This window comes from Protopterus annectens, chromosome 2.part1 (genome assembly GCF_019279795.1).
Source record: "Protopterus annectens isolate FY-2018-M chromosome 2.part1, PAN1.0, whole genome shotgun sequence".
Lineage (NCBI taxonomy): Eukaryota > Metazoa > Chordata > Ceratodontiformes > Protopteridae > Protopterus > Protopterus annectens.
Window position 1 is genome coordinate 469125098 of NC_056729.1, and position 23361 is coordinate 469148458.

The 23361-nt window shown below is 39.4% G+C and overlaps 1 protein-coding gene across 5 annotated transcripts in view; it reads right to left on the minus strand.

Moving 5' to 3' along the window:
* The window catches only part of GAB1 (GRB2 associated binding protein 1), a 1599067-nt gene that overhangs the window by 277538 nt on the left and 1298168 nt on the right, over positions 1-23361 (minus strand). For all 5 annotated transcript variants that reach the window (XM_044062261.1, XM_044062260.1, XM_044062262.1 and 2 more), the window contains one exon: positions 3567-4180. In XM_044062261.1, the coding sequence (XP_043918196.1) occupies positions 3567-4180 (614 nt within the window). The remainder of the gene's footprint in view (positions 1-3566; positions 4181-23361) is intronic.

A 23361-nucleotide genomic window follows, 5' to 3' on the forward strand; every position in this document is an offset into this window, starting at 1 on the left:
AGAATATTTAGCTTTATACAGCCCACTGCATGAGCTAACAGAATCTAGAAAAACAGGCTGCATATTCTCAAATATGTAAATGTTTTCCTAAACAAGTAAAATAACCATATTGTATAATTTAAAAAGACAGTAAAAATCATATAGTCTGAGGAACAGCTATTATTTTAGATATGATTTCAGAAGACACCCTAATTATAGGGTTCAGAGATATACTTAGTTGTCCGCCTGAAAATTATTAAATGAATATGAAAAAAACAGTAACCAATGTGTATGTAGTAATATTAGCGGTACCTAGTCATACAGGACCAAATTTCTGACTCTCTTGAAATTTTCTAACAAATTTCACAGGAAAATATGCCAGAACTCTCACTCCAGAATGCACTTTCTGTTGGTGATTTCAAACACAAAGACACGTACACAATTGTATCTTCATGTAGTGTGGGTCACTGCTCCAGTCTAATTTTGGTAGGAAGAGCAAGCATAAAACCACCAACATAAAACTTCCTTAAGAAAAATAAGCATGTTTTTTATTTCTGAAACAATACCATCATAAAATAGATATATTTTGATGCACTGCATTCCTCTGAGCAAAAGTCATACCACCAGCATTAATGAAAACTGTTTAGAATGCAGCAACTGGACTTTTAACTAAGCATGCCAAATAATCCACATGTCAATCCCTTTGATTTATTAACAAAATTTTCAGGGAATTATAACATGATGTTCTGACAAAAAATACACTTGTTAGCTGATTACCACCCATTTGCTCCCCACTCTTTGTGAGCTTGGAGGAGATACCAGACATTCTTTGAAAATCCATACAGTTGACAGGTACATCAATTCAGTACAACACTCTCTCTGTCTCCCTCTCTCATGCGTGTGCGCACACACACACACATACACACACACACACACACACACACACACACACACACACACACACACACACACACACACACACACACACACACACATTCTTCTCCTTCCTTCACACACACACACATTTTGCTTTCATGCATGCACTCAGTCACTCACTCCGTACTTGCCTATTAATACAATTGGGTGCTGTCCCTTTCAAAGGCAATGACAGCAAATCTGTACACAAATCCCTCTTCAGTGCAAACACACACACACAGATTCTTCAGTGCAAAATAACACAGCAGCACGAACACACAGATCCTACTTCAGCACGAAAAACAAAACAGAAAGGGTGCTTTGACGCATGCGCACACTAACATTGCGGTTACAGATCATGGGCATGAAAAACAAATGAAAAAAGTGTTTTGGCGCATGCACACACTGAAGCTGCAGTTAAAGGTCGTGGGCCGCATGGAAGAGGTCTGACGGCCGCAGGTTGGACACGTCTGTTCTATGTCATGTTTCAAGATTTTTTTCTTTTTAGCCTATGAGCAAGAAATTATACACTTCTCTTTCTAAATACAAGTGGATATTAACATTAAAAACTTAACTCCTGAGGAAGGACTTCTATTAGTTCAAAAGCTTGAGTATTTGAAAAACCTATACTTGTCCAGTAAAAGATATTACACATCACCTCTGTGTTTCAGTAGCTTTGTCTACCCCCAACAAAGCAATTCATAAACCCCTTCCATAACAAAGAACACAAACGTACAACATAATAACTTGCTATTCCACAATACTATATATAACATATGGGAACACTAAGGTAAGACTTAAGGGAAAAAAAAAAAGAAAAAAGCTTGCCCACAAATGAAGTTTAGCAGATTGAGAACTACTAATGATAATCGCTTCTGATGAACTGGCTATCTTGATAAATCAAACACTTATACAACCTCTTTATTACAAACTTGACAAGGCAAAACTACAATCCTACAAAAAGGCAGTAAACAGATGTACGTTTCCCAAACATTTTTTCTCAACTGCCCCAGGTAGAAGTAACATGGCAGGCATTGACATTTCTGGCAGCATCAGTTTCTTACCACATTTATACTGCACAGCTCTACACATTTACATGCAGGACAGTAATCTATCGAACAGCACCATTAGCAAATGTTCATATGTGAGATGTACTTAAAATGTTATAAAGAAACCTGCTTCATTAGTAAGAAGGCAGACTTCTTTAATGTCCTGCCATCAGTTATACCACAAAATGATAGAACTCAATATAGGGACTGTGTCAACAGCACCTTTGCTGTAAATTGCAATCCTTTTCTCATTTACATTTAAAAACATGTACATTTAAAGGCTTGACTTCTGAAGAAAAGAAGCTCCTGCTGTGTTTTTTTTTAGATAAAAGAGTTTGCTATTGTTAATGAAGGGATGGCTGTGGCTTCAAATTATAAGACAATATGACCAACTATAGTTGTGGTACTGAGGTACAACACAATTCCATCTGAAACAATGGAAAAAATGAGAACGGAACTCTAATTTAGTTAGTGTGTTATGAATGCACATGCACGTATAAATACACTCAAAAACAGGTGTTACAGTACATGAACTTATTTAATGTACTTTTTAAAATTACGGGGGGAGAAAGAAAGGAAACAGGATGATGTTATACTATGGAAGCTGCTTCCATTTAACTTCTCCACTACCTTTGCTATGTTTAAGTCTTTCTCAATAAAAAAAAGTGTGAAGCAGCGATGCTTACTTTTTAAAATGATATTAATTTCTGTCAGTATTCTGTTTCTTTCCTCATACCAGAGGGGCACAGTATGGTGCATGCTTCACTAGTTTACAGCATTGTTGCACAGTGCAGCTTATATAGACAGTGCAGCACAAGATGTGTGACATAGCCAGGGCAGTGCAATTAACCAGTAAGCTTTGATATAACTAGTACCACCCATGCATTCTACAGGTATACACCTGTTGGACAGACATGCACTTTTGGTAAACATGCACAGGTACCCACTGGTTTAAACCAACATACTTTGATGAACCTAAAATAGAATTTTATTAAGACAGATCCCACAGGAGAAAAAGGACAGTCGTTTAAGTCATACCTACCACTCTCCTTGCTGGAGATCCTAACTAGCTCAGAGCTGTAGTTCTCGTTCCAAAGTGCACTACTTAGCATGTCCTGAGATGTATACAAATCACATGAACACATGAAAATCTCTACTGTCACTTTTTTCAATGAACTATCAGAAAATCTGTTGCAGTCACTAGTACTTTTTCAACAAAGACATGCCTTTGCACATTTCTCTAAAAACATTGCTATTTACAATCTGTGTATGTCCTTTGGTGTTTGCCTTCCTTTCTTGGAAATTCTGCATTTGTTAAGCGCAGGACTTGCCATTTCAGTCATGCCTGTTTCACACACACACACACTGACTCGTGCACACCAACGCACGCGCGCGCACACACACACAAAGTTCTGCAGAGAACTACTTGAACACACTTACAGCTTTTCTTTACAGATAATTTTTCATATGCAAGCACCACCAAAAACAGGGAATATGGCAGCATCAGTTCTTTATGTACTCTTTCAATACATGCAGGAAACAAAAATAAAACAGGTGTGCTTCACTACAAAGAACATGTTTTTGCACTGTTGGAACTGTAGATGTGAAACAAGTGAAACAGACCTTTTTTTAGCCTACTTGAGTCCACTGTGGAAAGTGTATTACTGCGTGAAGGCAAAAGTCCTCCTGTGGGAATACAGTAGTTGGAGTCGGTGTCTGAAGCAGGACGAGGAACAGAATAAGCCTCCACTGGAGAACGATCAGGAGCATGAGAGGGTTTTGGTGGCCGAGGTGGAGGGATATCTGGAAGTGATTCAGGTTTTGTGTAAGACAGTGCTAGTTGATTTTCTGAAGATGTCCGTGAAGTATGATATGAACCTCCAGGCGTTGAGGGAATGTCATAACTAAGAGACATCTGTTTCATAGGTGATTCTAATGTAGACTTCCCAGGAAGGGTATTAAATACATATAGTTCCCCTTCATTATCAGTTAGTGGTGAGGAAGGTGAGGAAGCCTTAGAGGAAATGTCCTGCGAATAACTCCTAGGAAGATGATAAAAGGTGCTGTTTACAGAAATGGAGGTAGCCCGAGTTGGTGGAGAGTCATACACCGCATGCTGCTGGAAACCCCCATTCACTGCATGTTTGGGTGTGGGAACAGCAGTATGTCTGTGAGAAGGCACATTGTCATTGCAGTCAGTCTCCGAAGAAGTGGATTTGGTTGATTCTGCGTGAGACCTGAAAAATAAAGTTTAATCTTGAAGGTTACCTTGTTAAGACAGTCAGATGCAGCACTAATATGCAACACAAAGGCTAGTGCCAATTCATTTCCATGAATTACTTATGTCTCCTCAAAGACATCTCAAGGCAATGAATGCATTTGCTGTGAACCAATACCAGAAGGTAAAAAATGTAAAGTGGAAAAAATGTAAATAGCATTTTCTTTGTGCAATATATTTTTTTAAATTTCCAACTTATTACTTTTGAAAATAGAACAATTCTGAATTCTAGCAAAAATATCCAGTTACACCTTAGGGTTCCATCCTGCATAAAACACCTGGAAATCTTAGTTATGGATGCCATTAATGCCTACCAATTAATGATGAATGTGGAAGCTTGGCAATAAGTTTTAATGCACATGACTGAGAGAGACTTTTATTCTATTCAAGTCTTACCCACATCAGATTCCAGTGTAAAAATAAAAAATGCTGAAGGAATAAGCATAATGCCAAATAGTACAGTATTTTATAATACATATAATTTTATACTACACAAATATGCAGCTGGTTTAATTAAGAAAGTTAATGGAAACTATGATATAGTACATGACATACTAACAGACTATGGTACTATCATAAGTGACCCAATTAAATATGGCCAGGATACTACCAAAGAGTTCTACAATATTATTAATTTCTGCAGGTATGAACATGTACATCTACGACACAAATGTACAGGTAAATTAAAAAAATAGTGGAATCACAAAATCAACGATACAACAGAAAAAAGATACTACTAACCTTTCAAAAATCACACAACTTCTAAAACAAATCTATATTAAATAAAATACAGCAACTATTTGCTTTGCATGCTGAGTCTTCAAAATCTTTGCATATAACTATGGATACTGCTTTATACGACAGAGAAAAGGAGTCTTCCTGTATGTAACATACCTGTCGGCTTCCCACACAAAATTCCAATGAAAACCCATCTAACCCCCAATCACAGGTAGGTAACTAGGCTATTGGCCCTAGGGCCTATATAAGCCTAGCCAAAGGTACCCTGGCTTTCGCCACCCAAGAAAATTATTTTCCTGTGCCACTGTTGAGCAGAGCCACAGAAGTGATCCCCGGGGTGAATTTCCTATCTCCCATCCAATCAAGATTTTTCTTGAACAGTGCTAATGAGGAGCTTTGTTTGATATAGATAGGTAGTTTGTTCCAGAGTATGGGAAGTCTCTGGGACAGGAATCTATCCCTCCAGCATGTTTTGTTTATTGTGGTGATGAAGTTTAGGTCCCTAGAGCGTGTAGCTCGTAGGGATTGGGATTTCTTTAAGTGGAGCATGTCTAAAAGCTCTGGGTTTGACATAGCTTTGTGTGGTAGGCAGAGATCGCCTCTGAGTAGGTGATATGCAACAGAGTAAAGCTGCAGTTTTTTGAGACGGTCTGCATAGGGCATCTCTTTGAGGCCGGTAATTCTCTTTGTGAGGTATTTCTGTGGCCTTTCCAGTTGTTGAAGATGTCTTGTGACGTACATACCAAAAGGGGCATTGTACTCTATAATGGGTCTAATGAGTGACGAGTAGAGGGGAACAATGACCTCTTTTTTCCTGGATGAGAAACCTTTTGTGATGAGGTGTGCCACATAGAAGGATTTCCTGACTACTGTGGCAATGTGATTATCAAAGGAGAGACTACTGTCCACCTGTGTCCCAAGGTCTCTTATCACACTTTCAGTGTTAAGTAGACTACCACCAATGTGGTAGTTCATGGGTACTGAGTTTTTACCAAAAGGAATGACAATGCACTTTTTGGCATTGAGCTTGAGGCCATGGCTTTGACACCAGGCATCTGTCTCAGCAAGGCCCTTTTGTAGGATGTCTACATCTTTTGGAGTTTTGATTATGGCTCCTAGTTTGCAGTCATCTGCAAACTTCGTTAGCCAAAGACCTTCTGTGTTGGCCTGTACTTCAGAGAAGTAGATACCAAACAGGAGAAGACCCAGAACTGAACCCTGTGGTACTCCACTTGTCACTGGTCTGAAGCTGGATTTGGAGTCTGCTACTTTCACAGTGTGGGTTCTGTCAGTGAGCTAGTTGCTAACCCATCTTGTGACATAGGGATTTATACCTAGTTTAGTGAGTTCATCTATAATTCCAGAGTGGGGGATGGTGTCAAAAGCCTTGGCGAGATCTAGATAGGCTGTGTGAACCACTTTACCCTCATCTACGGCTTTGGTGACTGCTTCAAAGAAGTCTTCAGGTTTAGGAGACATGATCTGCCTTTTACAAACCCGAACTGGGTGGGGTCCTGAATTTGGAGATTACCAGTGTCATTGTTTATAAGTTCCATGATGATACGCTCCATAGCCTTGCAGACCAGGCTCGTTAGGCTAATTGGGCGGTAGTTTCCGGGGTCTGTGGTGGCTCCCCCTTTGTGGAGTGGGATAACTGTCGCTGTGCGCCATTCAGTGGGCACATAGCCTGAGGTGAGGCTATGACTGAACATGGTACTTAGGTGGGGTGCCAGTTCGTTCTGTAGTTCATGTAGAACACAGCCTGGGATGTCATCAGGTCCCATGGATGCTGTGTTCTTGGCTTTGGATAGTGTGTTTTTTACCTGTGCAGCCGTGATTACAGGAACTTTGCATTCTTCTGGTACAGAGATGGGCCCTCTAGGGGATGACAGAGGGGTAAAGTTAGCACTGAACCTATCCGCCAGGATGTTGGCAATATCCGTTGGTTCTGTATATTTAGTGCCATTGTGCTGTAACTCAGAGCAGGTCTGAGTGTTGCCATTGAGATTCTTGACATAGCTATAGAATGCTTTGTGGTTGTCTTTAGAGTCAGTGGCGATTTTGTTTTCATAACTAGCTTTGGAGGATTTTATGAGGGATCTCAGCTTCTTACTGAAGCTGACCAGGGAGTTTCTCCAATCAGCAGGGGACCACCAGATTGGCTTCCTTTTTTTGGAGGATAGCATCTTGGTTCTGTTAGGGATTGCACGATCCATGCTCTCATGTAAATGCTTATAAAGTGCATTTGTGTAGGATTCAGCAGTCATACCTCTATTGTCCATCAGCATGGGTGTCATGAAGTTTGCCACTTCTGTCTTAAGAAGCGTGAAGTTGTCTTTGGAGAAATTTTTTACTGTGGTTTCCCTAATGGGGGGTGAGGGAGGGATGTGGATGTCTAGGGTGATTAGCTTATGGTTGGATCTGACCAACGAGGAACTGACCTCTGGTGTGGAGCACCGGTTGCCCATGTTGGTAATAACCAGGTCTAGGATACTGCTGCCCCTGGTGGGGATGTGGATAAGTTGATCCATGGCATTGGAATTTATGAATTCCAGAAAACGTTGAGCACAAGAGTTGGTACATGAGTAGTTTTCCCAGTTAATGGTAGGGTAGTTGAAATCGCCCATTATTAGGGTTTTAGGTTGTGCCCTAATATTTTCCAGTGTATTAAGAAATGAGGAGTGGGAATCCTGGGGCATGGTGGGGGATCTGTAGCAAGCCACAATTTGGATTGCGGTCTTGCCCAGAGTTAGTTGCACTTGGATAATCTCGGATGCATTATACTGAGCAACTAGTCTGGAGGTGTGGATATCCTTAATGAATATGGACACGCCTCCGCCTTTAGTGTTTCGGTCCAGGTTAGGTGGCCGAAAGGTGTGGTATGAATTATAGCCTGGTAATGCAGGGCTACTCTCTGGAGCCTTGAACCAGGTCTGTGTCACTGCACAGATGTCGATGTTCTCCATTTTAAGGAGTGCTGTCGATGTTCTCCATTTTAAGGAGTGCCTCGAGAGAGTGCATTTTGAGGTTTAGACTTCTAGCATTGAGTAGCAATACCCTCAGATTCTTCTTGCCTGTACCTGTTAGGGTGGTGAATCTGTCATTTGAACCTTGCCTAAAAAAGGCACTATAGGGGTGGCTAGAGCCTTAGCCAGTATCTGGAACCCCAGGGTCGACGTGTGCAGACTCTGGCAAAGCATCGTGGCTTGTCGATCATGTCATCACAGGCAGACAGATACTGGATCCCCTTAGAATGACACCAGAAGCTTAGCCAATTGTTTAAGTCAATCATTTTGTCTTTGTACCGTGGTATCATTCTGGGTGATGGCAGGATGCTACTCAGGGCTAGGATCATACCTGCCTGGGCTACAAGACCGGACAGCTCCCTCCATGTCCCTTTTCATGTAGTCCAAGGAGGTACGTCTCAGGTCATTCACACCAACATGGACAATGAGAGAGTCATATTTCTACGTGTTGTGGAGTGACCTGAGTGCATGTGTTATGTGGCGGATCCTGGCACCCGACAGGCAGCTGACAGTAACTTTCTCCTTGTTTAGCCTGGTGAGTGGAACATCAGTGTGCCTGACTATAGAGTCACCTATGACTAGACTGTTGGGTACGTTGTTATGCCTTATGGGCTGTGGTCGAGTGGCACACTGAGTTTGTGGGCTATGTGTCATTTGGGTTGTGTTGGGGGGTGGATGTTGCTTGTGTTTCTGCTTTGGAGGTCTCTGTTGCTTGGGCAAGTTTTTACTGAGAGCCTCCGCGAATGTAGGTGTGTGTTTTGTGTTTCTGTGTGTGTGTTTTGGTGGTGTAGGTTTTGAGGGACTATGTGCTGAGTGTGGTGTGGTGCAAGTGTTTACCTTCTCCTCTTGACTGTCTAGTCCAGTCTTGGGTGAAGAGAGCTTTGCTTCCAGTTTGTATATATAAGTGCATCTCTCACAGGTTGTAGTGTTGGGTGGTAGGAGGAGAGGGTTGTCTGTGTACATGAGGCAATTACTGCATTGCCCCAAGATGCCCAGATTCATCAGGTAGACAGGAGAAAACACTGGGGGCTGACCCTTAGACATGCCTGGATAGGTGCTTATTTGTTAAGTACTAGAAACTGTTTTCCTCTAGACAGTGAGGAAAGTTGAGTGCTGTAGTAATTTGTAGCTTATTTAGTGCTTACAATAAGTTCTGAACAAGTGCTGAAACAAAAAACTGGCTAGTTCTAAGAAACAAAATTAAGCTAGAAGGCTTCCTTTCAACACAGAAAGGCTTGGGCCCTAGAAGCCTACAAATAGTCCTGGACACAGCAAATCTATATTCAGGCTAGACTACCCACAGGAAAGGCAGGAAACAAGCTTAGAAAATTTTTTTTTTTTTTTTTAGTGGAAAGAGAGAAAGGAGTAGCAGAAACTAAGCTGATTGGCCTTTTCAAATGTTATCCCTGTACTGGGTAGAATGAGGTAATGACACTAGACTGGGAGGAGGGTCCCAGATCAAATTTACACTAGGGGCGGGCAACTGCAAAGCAACCAACTATTATACCAACAGGGAGGGAGGATGGGAAACTAACTGCAGAAATGTTTCTCACAGCTGAAAAGCAGCAGTGAGCCAAACAACTTAAACAAAATGTTAGTATGTGGACACATCTCTGACCTGTTACTGACTGCAGTGGTACCAGTGGGGGTGGTCACAACTGACTGAAACATTTACAGACATATAAAACTGTGTACTTTTCTATGAAATATCATGGAGAAAAATCATAATAGAGCTTATCCAAAATGCTTAAAAGGACCTACTTGTGTCAGATGTAGAACAGTTTAAGTTTATTAAGTGAAGATCTTGTCTTCTGAATCCTGAAGACGGACTGAGTTTAGCTTGACTTTGCTGAGGCATTTAACACTACTCCACATAAGGGAAAAGTGACAAATAAACAAACACATTATAACACTTACTGAATGTGAAAGTCTAACTGGGCAGAGACCATTTTTCAATTAAAACATTAGGAAATTAAATGGGTAAAGCACAGGATAAGCAATTTTGCAAGACAGGGTTGGTGTCCCACAGGAGACTGTCTTAGGTTCACTTATTTTTGAAATAATCATATATGCAATGCCTCTATCACAAAACAACCACTACCCAAGATATACAAGCACATACGACAAATGACTAACAATGTTATGATTTGCTTTGCTCTGAGAAGGTATAATAAAGCATTTTATTCATCAGGATAAGCTGTTTTCCCAAAGGGTCTTGAGGACAGCTATCACTTCCAGCTCTGAGAACATGCAACAGTCTAAGTTCTTCTAATCCATAGATTTAAATAAAATGAATAGCTGGTTTGTGCACATTTTGCTTCATCAGTCAACAACAGGCACATCCATGCCACCTATCCCTGTAACATACAAAAATGCTGATAAGACTGATAAACTCAAATATTAATACCACTCACATTATATCCAGTTAGTCTTGTTTAGGAAATGAAAAAATAGCAAGAGCAAGTGCAAAAAGAAACGTAACTCTTTCGATATCTATGAAAACAGGGGGCGGGGGTGGGGCAGATAAGAGCCGAAATCCTGGTCCTACTGACTGAAGTGATGTGAAAAGTATGCCATGAGATACAAAGCATGTTGCATATGAATAATAGAAAGATCTAGTGACATGCAACTAATGTCGTAAGTATACAACATGAACTCAGAGCAACAATCAAATAACTGTATTAGTCTTATTCTACTACAGAGACTATCTTTAGTCATACCTATAGTAACACAGCCTTAATATTGTTAGGACTATATACAAGTGTAGTGAATAAGCTAAATTGTCTAAGTTTAATTAAAGTAAATATGAGAAAACTGCAGACTGTGAAATTTATGAACATAAGCTGTCACACAGGATTATATGTCAAACAAAATTATGACAATAACTCAGCTATAGCTTTGATCAAGGTGTACTATATGTTTTAGTCAGAATTTGCTTGGTTTAGCTGTGAAAGGATCATCTATAAGGCCAGTCACCCTTAAAGGAATAAACTGTTGAAATTCCTAAAGTTAACATTTACCTTTAACCAATAACTAACTAAATAGCAAATGTTTTTCAAAGAATGTGATCAATACAGAGCTCTGCCTAGGAGTGCTGTCCCGTCAATTTTTAATGAAAAAGACTCTTCTTCAAGTCTCTAGTACTCCTTCACATTTTCTAAGGACATTATACCCATCACAGTTAAATATGACCATGTATTCTCTTTGCAAAGGTGTGACGGTCAGGTATTGCCAGCGATGCCAGCAGAAGTAGGGCAGTGGATGTGTAACATATACCAGCACAGCTAGCAGGAATTTTGTAAAATATTATATGTCACTTGTGGGTCCACTTCTAAATCCCTAATCTCAAAATCTTGAAATTCAAAATACTGAAACCAAAATCCCTAAAACTCAAAATACTGAAAACACACAGGATACCAACACTTACCATATTCCACCACAAGTACATACTGAAACAAATAAAACACAAACCATATTGCAGGGGGGCAACCCCCCCCCTGCACCCCCACACCCCCTGCTACTTAAATATATCAACTCTGAGATTGCACTTCACTACACCAAAGTGCAATCTCGGAGTTGATATATTTAAGTAGTAGGGGGTGTGGGGGATGCAGGAGGGCTTAAGTGCAATCTCGGAGTTGATATATTTAAGTAGCAGGGGGTGTGGGGGTGCAGGGGGGCTTGCCCCCCCTGCCTATACTTGAAGTGTAATATGTTTTTGTATGTGGTTCTACTGCAATATAGGTAGTGTTGCTGTACTGTTTTTTTTTTTCAATATTTTGAGTTTCAGTATTTTGAGTTTTTAGGGATTTTGAGCTTTAGGGATTTTGGTTTCAGTATTTTGAATTTCGAGATACGGATTTAGAAGTTGACCTGTCACTTGTATATCAAACTAATTTTGTTGAAAAATGTATTTGTAAAGCTGTTTGTTAAAAATGTAGTGTGCCCTGCTGGACAGAAAAAGAAATATACATGCATTATCGTAACTGTTTAAATGTATATGTTTTAACAGAGAATACTGGAAGAGAAGAGGTTAATCTCAACCTTTGAAAATAGTTTGAAATTAAATCACCTGGCTTAGGCCAAAAAGATTGCATATTGCAGTTCTCAATGCAGTCAGAGCCAAGAGGTCTGTTCTAGGAAGCTTCCTGCATTGTCATTAGGGTGAACTAATAATTACTCTGGAAGGATGGAGGTTTGAAATTGTTTTATGGCTTCCACGAGCTGCAACAGATCTTAGCAGGGCTGTATGCATGCGTACTATTGACACATATGTGATGAATCCTGACAGCTTCCAGCCAAAGGGGGAAGCATGGGAACCTGAAGTCAGATGACCAGATGTATGCAATGTCATTCTGTAATCCATCACTAAAATAATGTTTAATACTAGGTGAGACTGAAGTCTCAGAGCAGTCTGTTTTTGTAACTTGACAAGGAAGGACCTCTCACCTCCTCCATCCTGCCTTGCTCTAGTAAGTAACCAGGGAATAATTCTTCAGATCACTCAGGAAAATATAATGAGATTAGTTAAGTATTGCTTTTCTAGAACTGTGTGATCCTGTCCACCTGTGTTACTTCTAATATTTCCTGTGTTTAAAACTCTGATGTTTAATGTAAATATATATTTAGTATTTTCATGTTCTTTGAGTGTTTATTATTAAACATAATTTAAAATTTTCACCGTGGCTGGTCCTTTAGAAAATATTTTAACCTTTGGGAGTACTTACATCTATGTGATGACAATGTGGCCACTCCTGGAAGCCTTACTGCATTGGCCAAACATTATCATTTGTATTAATATTAACTCAGTATAATTGGATACACTTGTAAGAGCCTTAGAGTAGCTGGTTTTGGGGTGTCTGGTGACAATGTCACTACCTTACAATCTGGGCAGAAGAGAGCATAGCTAGTGAATCTGTGCAAGCCTTTCCCAGGGGTGTGTGCGTAAATCAAATCTGAAAGTGTGTGTGTGTGTGTGTGTGTGTGTGTGTGTGTGTGTGTGTGTGTGTGTGTGTGTGTGTGTGTGTGTGTGTGTCAGCTACTTGGAGCAGGGACACAAAGCACTGGTTTCATAGAGAGGGTGCTAGAAGACTTGGTTTGGACACTTGGCTAAGGACTCAGCCCTACATCTGTGTCAGTGGGGATTCTTATTGGGGAGCTGGACACAGGGGGAAACCTAGCCCCAGACTGTGTGTGTTCCCTGTATGCTCTTAAGGGAAACTGTGCATGATGCAGACAGCTGCATCTGGAAGGGTGTATCTATTTTTCTTCCAAGTGAATGCCCCTCTCCAATGCCAGTGGTAAGGATTCAGGCTCCTTGATTACTGGCCCAGAGTGGGGACATCACAAAAGGTATTAAAGGTACTGTATTTTTAAGATTTTTTTAGCTCTTTTTCTCTCAACAGGTCCAGGGTTCTGCCTGTTATTTTTATATAATGTGTTATACAGAAGTTTCAGAAAAATCAGACTGCAAAATGGGCCTCATTGACTTTAGGCTACATCTGTTGGACCCGTGGGATACTTATTTACCCTCATGGCAACTACTGTATCAGACAGTGGTAGAATATGTGTCGCAGCTGAAGAATACAAGTGAAACTGATGAAATATTTCTTGTCAAAAATATTAGTGCTTGGAACTACAGAAGTACAATTCTCAATGAAGAAATGGTTCTGCCCCCCCCCCGAAAGAAGAAAACCTGGCTGTACAATTGAAACCTTGGTTCCAGAAATGTGATTTATTCCTCACTTCAAGTGGATTAGTTCAACAGTTCTGACAAAGTTTAATGTACACAGCATTCCTGTATTTAACCGGGGAAAAGCCATAAAATTACTTTAAATCCTTTACCTTCCTTAATTATGTGATGTGAAACCCAAAATACCTAACATTTGGGGACTTCCAAGATGGCTACATATCGAGTAACAGCTTAATTTCAGTTTCCCAGTGTGGAAACAGAAACTCAAAAGAGACAGCCAGTAAACTATTATTACTGGGTAAATTTCAGTAACTCATTAGTAAGTGCACTGGCTGCATGCCAGCAAAAAAGAAATTCAGATAACCTGAAAGAAAATCCATCACAAAACATGAAGAAAAAAACCCTGACTGTAAAGAACTCTGCAGCTGTTCATCAAAAAAGCAGTGTAACCTCCAGCTTTGGCACAAGACATGATTTCAGGAACATAGAGGAAAAAATATGTCAAATATACTCAAGAGCTGATTAAAATAAACAAAACACTGATAGGTATATATCAGCTCAAATAACACAAGGCTGGAAAAAATGGAAGAGGCTTTAAACAGATATTCAGATGAGGTGATAAAACTGCAAAACTCAGAGGTCGACAAAGAAAAGTCTGGCTGAATATGAGACTGTTCAAGAAGAGATGTTTGAAAAATGACAGAATTAGAGGACAGAGCATGAAGGGAAAACTTGAGGAACACATCTTAATCTATACTAACAAACTACTAATGTTAAAAACATAAACGCCAAAAAGTGTATAGTCATCCCTTTTGGCAAAAAGAAAGTGCCCACAAATTACCACATAGGTGGTAATCCATTAAGTACAGAAGAAGTAATTAGGGACCTGGGGACCCAAGTTGATAGCAATCTCTCATTTGACAACCACGTGGCCAAAGTGGTTAGAAAAACATTTTATATAGCCCACCTAATCATGAAGGGATTCACATCTAGATCAGGGGAGGTCATCGTGCCTCTTTACTCATCCCTCATCAGGCCCATAATTGAGTACAATGCCCCTTTTGGGATGTACCTTACCAGACACCTGCAGCAACTGGAAAGACCCCAAAAGTACCTCACCAAGAGGATCAAAGGGCTCAAACAGATGCCATATGCTGCCTGGTTAAAGAAACTCCAGCTCTCCTCAGTGGCATACCGCCTGCTCAGAGGTGATCTGTGCCTGACATATAAAGCCATGTCCAACCCGGAATTAATGGACATGCTGCACCTCAGAAAATCCAAATCCCATCGAGCTACGCGCTCGAGAGACTTGAACCTCAGCACTGAAATAAATAGGACATGCTGGAGGGACAAATTCATAACCTAGAGGCTCCCTTCACTCTGGAATAAAATCCCAGTCCAGGTTAGGCAGAGTCCCTCATTGACTCTCTTCAAGAGGAATCTTGATGAGTGGATGGGAGATCGTAGGTTTACCCCGGGTATCACTTCTGTGTCACTGTTAGACAGAGGCACAGTATACTAACCTCGAAAAAGGGCATAGCAAAATTAATTTAAAATGGGTGGCGAAAGCCAAACACACTCTGGCCAGGCTTACAAATGCCCTAGGGCAGATAGCCTAGTATGAACCTATGAACCTATGTCTCTCCTATTCCCTTCTGTTAGACTTTCCCCTTACTCTGCTAACAAACATTACCCTATGCAACCTTGCTCATTATTACCACTCTACAAATATACATATGTATGTATACTGTTTTACATATTTGTTACTCACTGTTGTTGGTCATTACAGATGTGATATCTGCTTATTTTTTGTCACAGGATTTTTGGATCACCTATGCGTCTTTACTATACAACTGTAATATATGTGTGCTTGTTATTGGAGTGACGTGATATCTCCTTATTCTGTATCACAAGAATCTGTAGAACTTATTCTTTTTTACAGTGGCACTGTAATATATGTGTGCTATCTTTCTATTGTATATATATCTGTATTTGGAGGTATTCTCTCCGGGCCTCTGCTGGAAACGGGTTCTATTGACCCAGTCAGACTGTCCTATTAAACAGATGTCAAAGAAAATAAAATAAATAAATAAAAATCTGCTGCACCAGAGAAGCTGGAAGGAACAGAATGTATTAATTTTATGAAAGCATAGATAAGCAACTGGACTGGTATTCCACAGCAGCAGTTATTAATTGAAAGGGCACATCATGTGTATGCTCTAAGCCTGGCCATGAGAAAGTGAATTTACATATTCCCCAAGATACAAAAACTGGGCTCTGCTAGAAAGAACTTACATTTCACTGGAACATGTGCATTTAATTGAACATTTTGATATGTACCCAATAGCTATTTTAGATCATGAGCCAATAATAACTAAAATAAAAACACAGGGTAATGAAATAAAAATGACAGACTGGAGCTTTCTCACTTATCTGTTGAAAAGAGAGGAATTTAAGGCATGGCCCCGCTGGATAGTGAAAATTATTCAGGAGCTATTAGAGAAGATAGAAATTTCTTCTGAAAATATAGCTAGGTAGTGGATAGAATTAAAGTGGAGTTTAAAAGTAGGATGGGAATAAAAGTAAAACAGCTATGGTTAAGAAGTAACAATAATTATTTAGGGGGACTAACAAATGTTAAAGCATTGCAGAATAGGGGGAATCTCACTGAACAAGAGAAAGAGCAACTGCAGAATGCCAAACAGAAAATAACGGATATGCATGAGTTTAGAAAGACTGCTAAGCAATTTTTTTTACAACAACTCCACAGCACAAAAACTTTTAGCACAAAGACTCAGGCAACAGGGCGGTCACCAAGCTTAGGCAGCCGATAACAAGAGATCCTGTAAAATTTTATAAAACACCGTATAAAGCACAGAAATATGGTAATCAAGAAAATGTACAAATGGAAATGTTTATAGAAATATGCCAAGGTTAGAGGTAGATGAGGCTCAATTACTAACAGGATAGGAGATGAGATACAAATGGTGATGTATAACCAATCCACAGGAAAGTCCCCAGAAATATATGGTACTCCTGTGGATGTTTGTTAGCCAGGAAGGAAAAAATGATAAAGATCCGGAAGGTTTTGTTTAACAGTAATTTAAGAGGAGGAAAAGCAACAACATCCTGGAATAAAACAGTGGAGCTTGTTAATACCTAAAGATGGTAAAGACCCATCAGATCCAGCTTCATATACAGGCTCTTTTCAATCTTAAACCATGATTATAAAGTATTTATGTCTATAATGGCTAAAAGAATGGCAATGCTGATACCAAAATTGATAAGATATGGATCAATGTGGTTTTGTGGAGGGGATGCAAAATTTGACAACATTAACATTGATGATCCAGGGGGAAGTAGAAAGTAAGAAAATACCATTGTTGTTGGTGGGTATTAATGCAGAGAAAGCATTTGAGAGAGTAATCTGGGAGTTTATGAGCAGGGCAATGGAAGCATTTGCATTTCCTGATAACATTATAAGGTTGATTAGGAGGATATATGAGGGATTGGAGGCTAAATTAATGTGGGTGGGTTCCTATCTGATAATTTCTGTTTCAGCAGAGGAACCAGGCAAGGGTGTCCTCTTTCTCCTTTATTATTTGCATTACATTTAGAATCAATGGCAAAGAAAATAATGGACTCAGAAATTCAAGGATATAATTTTTATGGTAGTCAAGAAAAGCTGTCTCTATTTGCAGATATTTTATACCGGATAACACCAGAAATGGACATTACAGTGTTGAGGAACAATATGAGGCAGTTTCAAATCTTTTTGGAATACAAAATTAATGAAGCTAAAACAAATGCAATAACTGTCAATTATGTACCCACACATGAACTGGTTCAGCAATATCCATATTTATGGGGGCATGACAAATTTAAGGACTTAGTGGTATGGATTAAAAAGGATTCTAGTGCAGCAGCGAAGGATATATGGGAAGAGGCTAAACAAAAAATAATGCGAAACTGGAAAGTATGTTATATGGATATGGATAGCAAGACACAAGCAGTTTAAATGTTTTTAGTCCCTTTAGTTTTATACACAGGTCAGGTATATTGTTATTAACCAGAGGAATGTTGTGGATAGCAATTAATAAAGAGGTGAAGGATTTTATCTGGGAAGGGAAGACAGCAGGATCAACTGGGATAAGCTGATTCTTACAATAGAGCAAGCCAGTTTGGGACTACCCGATCTGAAGTGGCATTTCAGAACTACACAGTTAAGGCTCTTATACACAGCACAAGCAGAAATTTAGAATTCAAAGTGGAAAGGGATGATGATGAAACAGGGGGAAGCTCATGAAACAAGGGGAGACTAGGATTTTGGATGCAGATCCTTTAGGAGAATAATAATAATACAAAATATTACATTCATAAAGTACCAGAAAGTATTCTAAGAACTAAGCCAACATGGGAATGGAGAAAGAAGATTCTGCCAATAGGGATGACTGCAAAAAGGGATACGGACAATAGGCAAGAGGGAGCAGGAATTTATTGGAGAAAATTGGCAAAAGAACCAAGGTATTAGGAGCAAGTAATTAGACAGGGAAAGGTAACAGAATAGGAAGAGGCCAAGAATTTATTTGGACTGCAGGCTAGAGATTGCCTTCCTTATCAAGGACTGATATCAGAGTATCGGCAAACAGAAAGAAATGGGGAGATCCTCAGCCAAAGACCAGCACTAGTAGAGTTTTTAGAAGAATCTAGACAGAAGCTGTTGTTAAAAAAGGAATAATCATTACAGCATACGACATACTGCAAGACAACTATAAGAATCAGAGAAGGTTAGAAAGGCTTGGGAAGACAGACTGGATAAGCAATTCACAAAGAAACAATGGGGGATAAATGCATCTCCCAAATATGCAACAGAGTCTAGAAAAGCTAGGATCTTTGCTTGGAAGTGTTTACACAGGTATTTTTACACCCCCATGTAGACTCCAAAGAATTTTTCCTCAGGTAGACAGCAAATGTTGGACTGGAAGTGTGATGGGGAAGAAAGAAGTAATTGGGAACATATTTTCTGGGAGTGTAATGAGTTGGCAGACTTTAAAGTTTACCTGCTGACTATTCTGTCAGAGATACTGGGTGAGCAAATTGGTGTAGCTACAGAAATTATTTTTTTGAGCTATGATACAGAATTGGAATTTCACAGAGATTGTAAGGCCTTGCTGAGTCTAATTATTGTGGCTCCCAGAAAAACTACTGGAAAATGGAAATCAATGTCTAAACCATCTGTAATAGAAGTAGTGAATATAGTAACAGAGATACTACAACTGGAATTGAGGTCTTTAGAAAAGGGTAGGAGCAAATTACACAGAAAAAAATGGGAATGTGGAAATGATACATAAAGAGAAGAAACAAGGTTTAAAAGAAGACAGGATCTGATTGAGCTATGTAATGTCTGACAATGACTGGATAGATAAGTGATTTATAATGTTTGCTACTAAAATGATGTCTATTTGGTTTGTGATGCACAATGTTTGCAACTAAAATGATGTCAATATGGTTTGTTTTCATTTATATAAATGTATGCTTGCCTATGTTATACATGACAATGTAATAGAGATGTTTCTTGTTTAAAAAAATACCTAACACTTGGGGGAAAAATACAGCCAGCCCAGAATTAAGTTGCCATTTAACAGACATTTGTTTTTTACAGGAGCACAAAGTCTTAAACTGATCACAGACGCATACATCTGTACACAGAAAGCCAAAGACTGTGAATTTTGGTTATATGTATGACTCTGTAATTAGAAGTGGAATAATATGTGTTATAAGAAATGATGAAACAAGTCTGGACAAATAGACAAAGCTTTAACTAGCTATTCAGATGAACTGATAAGACTGCAAAAATCACAGGATGAAATGAATAAAAGACTGACAAAGTATGAGGCTTCTGAAGAAGTGCAGTTTCAAAAAATTGTAGTGTTAAAACCTGAGATTTTCTGCTGTCTGAAACTGGAAGGGACAGACTGCATTAAATTTATTAAAGCACAAATAAACACAAGCCTGGCCATGGAAAAGCAGTGAAGACCTATATTAGTGAAGATGTAATCATACCAGCAGAAAGAATGGATCCTGACAAAACTGTGTGGATGGGGAAAGTATTAAAACTGGACATAGAGTGTTTATGGAAAATGATTACTCACTGTGCACCAGGCAGAAGAGAAGCAAATATATCCCAGCAATCAGGTACAGTTGAGCAGCAGGTCTGAGATTCAAGCTGGTATATCCAGCTGATTTCAGAGTACTTTTTTCCTGGAAGATTACAGACATTTTTTGATTAATAACAAGCTAAGGAGGAAATATAGTTTATCCAACAAGAAGAGAGCCAGCAAACAGAATGGGACTCTGCTTCTCATTCTTCTGACAAAGCTCATTGAGAGAATTTCCATTGTTCCAAAGGAAAATGCTTCAGAGACCGAACAAAGCACAGAAGTTGACTAGAATAATCAGGAGTACCTTGGACTTGAACAAGAGTCTGGTGATGGGAGATGGAGATGAATAGGATGAAGTTCAATAACACTGAAATTAATGAATAAATGGGAGGCAATAAAACAAAAGTCACATTTGTGAAACATGGCTTTCCAAGAAAAAAAAATGGCTGAGAAAGACTGGACCTTTGTTGACTTTGTTAAATTTGTGAGAGGATTGTAAAGCATATACCTTTCTTTTTGTCATTGTTTAGGAGAACACTAAAGGGAGGAAATAACTAAGTAAAACAACAGTGTTTTTATTAGTATTTGTATAACAGATTTCATGATAAAACTGCATTTTATATAGTAAAACACTTTGTATAGTACTTATCAGGGGTATTTTAAACATGGGGGATGGACTATTTTTAGAGACTGTTGTATGTGTTAAAGTAAATTTTCAGTTGTAAGGAATATAGACTTTGCAATATAAAAACTGAAGGAAGGCTAGACAGAAGCAAAATTAAGTTAATATGCTGTGACCTTGGGTTGGAGTGTGAGCTATACAAGTACACTGATTATACTATATGTAGAATTAAGATAATTTATTTTATTTTTAAAGGGTGGATGGCTAGATTAAACAAGTGTGCTATGTAAGCAAGTAGGCTTGACAAATAAGACAAAATGGTGAAAGCCATAAAAATGCTAAGTTTTGTTTTTCCGTTAGCAAGATGTTCTCAGTGGGACTCAAAGTCTGTGGCTAAAGGCGGGTTTTCCAATCTGTTCTGACAGAAATTTACAAAAATTCCTTCATGCATCTGCAGAGACATTAGCTGTTTTCTTCTCTTTCACTGCTGACTACTTTTACATGGAGACGAGCTACCTGTATGTGCATGCAATTAATCTTGAGAGTTCTGAGAATTTTTGCTGAGGGAAATGCACAACGTAAAGGTATAATGGAAAGCAGATCAGTGAAAAATACAGTTTTTATTTGTTTGTTTGATATTTGCTTACCAGGATAGTCTGACTGGGTAGAAGCCCGTTTTCAGCAGAGCATATAAACTCATATAAACTAAAAAGACAACATATTAAATACAAAGTACAGCAACTGGAAGTTCTAAGGAACACATATTATATACATAAAAATAGTTAAAAGGTTAAAACCAGGGATCGGTCTTGGGGCCTCTGTTGTTTGGGATGTACTTTTCTGAGGTGTAGGCCAAAACCAGTGGGCTATGGCTGACCATGTTTGCAGATGACTGCAAGCTGGAAGCTGTCATCAATTTCCCTAGTGATGTGGACATTTTTCTCACTCAAACAAATGACTGGTGCCAGAAACATGGCCTCAAAATGAAAGCTAAAAAATGCATCATCATCCCCTTTGAGGAGAATGACGTCCCCACAAATTATCACATTAATAACAAGGTCCTAAAAGCATGCAATCAGTTGTGAGGGACTTGGGCACCCAGGTTGATTGCAAACTGACTTTTGAGCACTATATTGCCTCCACTGTACAGAAACAATTCTTAATGAGGTGGGTCATGTAGAAAGCTATCTCATCCAGGGACAAGGAGGTCATAACATCCCTGTATTCTTCCCTTATAAGACCCATTATTGAGTACAACATCCTTTTCCGCATGTGCCTCATAAAGCTCATGCAGCAGGTGGAGAGACCACTGAGGTTCCTCACCAGGAGAATCCAGGGCCTCAAACATCTACCCTACACGGACAGGCTAAAAGCTCTGTGTCTCTACTCAGTCTCATACAGACTCTTCAGACATAACCTCTGTCTGGCATACAAAGCAATCTTAGACCCTGCCTTGATGGGACTGCTGCATAGCCACAAGTCAAGCTCCACTCGAGTAACCCGCATGCGTGACCTTAACTTGGACTTGTTGGCGGGACAGATTTGTGTCCCAGGGACTCCCCCATCTGTGGAATAGACTCCCTCTTCACATCAAGTAGAGTACCTCATTAACCCTTTTTAAGCACAAAATGGATAACTGGATAGGGAACAGAAAATACACCCTTGAGATTCCACCTGTGTCCCTGCTGGACAGGGGCACTGTGTGCTGACTTGTCAGAACATGGCTTAATGCTTGCCTAGGATTGTAAGGGCCTCAGGGCCAATAGCCTAGTAACTTCCTCTGATCCTATGATAAAAAAAATACATGTTGGTATCCAAACATTTACATACAATGGATAATACAACTTGCTAAGAGTATTATATGTTAGGTTTACTTTATCTAGGTAGATATGACATTTGTTGTGTACAATAAACAATATCTAAGGCATTGTTGAAGAGCTAAGATTGTTGATGATGATGGATCACGGGAAAGGAAAATTAGGATGAGAGTAAGTGGAATAGGTACAGAGGATAGTGTTGGGAAATAAGTACTAAGCAGATGAGTTAGGATTACATCAGCTAGAGAAGAATTTACAGAAGAGGTAACAGAGTTTAGGTGTGAAGGCTACAGTGCAGGAAGGATGATCATTAGCCAGGTGATGAACATGAGCAAAGCCAGGGGTTTGAGGTTTAAGAAGTTTTTTTGAACTGTGAGGGGGTTTGCAGTTGTTAAGATGTGTTGAGGGATAGAGTTCAGAATCCCCAGAACTGCTATTAGATTTTCTGACTTGTAGAAGAAATTTTTCAGAAGATCTCAGATGTCTTATTAGTGAGGTTGAAGTAGATTAGAAGTGCTGGAGACTTATCAAGCTGGCATACTATGTCATGGGCAGTTGTAAGTTGAGTGAAGGTTAAGAGACTGGGTAACACTAACCAGCTGAGTTGACAGAGCAGTGCAATGATGGGCTCTATATGGTGAGTTTGTAGCAAATCTGGCAATCTTATCATAGCAGGCTTCTAGTAATGCTTGGTCTGTTTTCTTCAGGTTGGTGAAGATAGGAGAGGCGTAAAGTAGGGTACAGAGTAGGTGGGCCTTGGCAATGGATTGTCTAGTGGAGCTGGTGAGGTATGGTATGATTCTATATAGAGAATCTAGTTTTATGTGAACCTTTTTATGATTAAGGATAGATGTTTACTGAGTTTCATGTTATCAATTGTGACACAGAGTAGTTTTGTTTATCATACAGGATCTATGTTGACATTATTAGATGAATAGATTAGAAAGGAGGACAGGAAGTCTGCGTTTTTTTATTCAAAAGAGCATTAATTTAGTTTGTTGGGATTAAGAATTAATTGAGTCAGACAAACAAGATTCCACAGCAGAGAAGGAATGCTGGGTTATTTCTTGGAGTTGAGACAGTG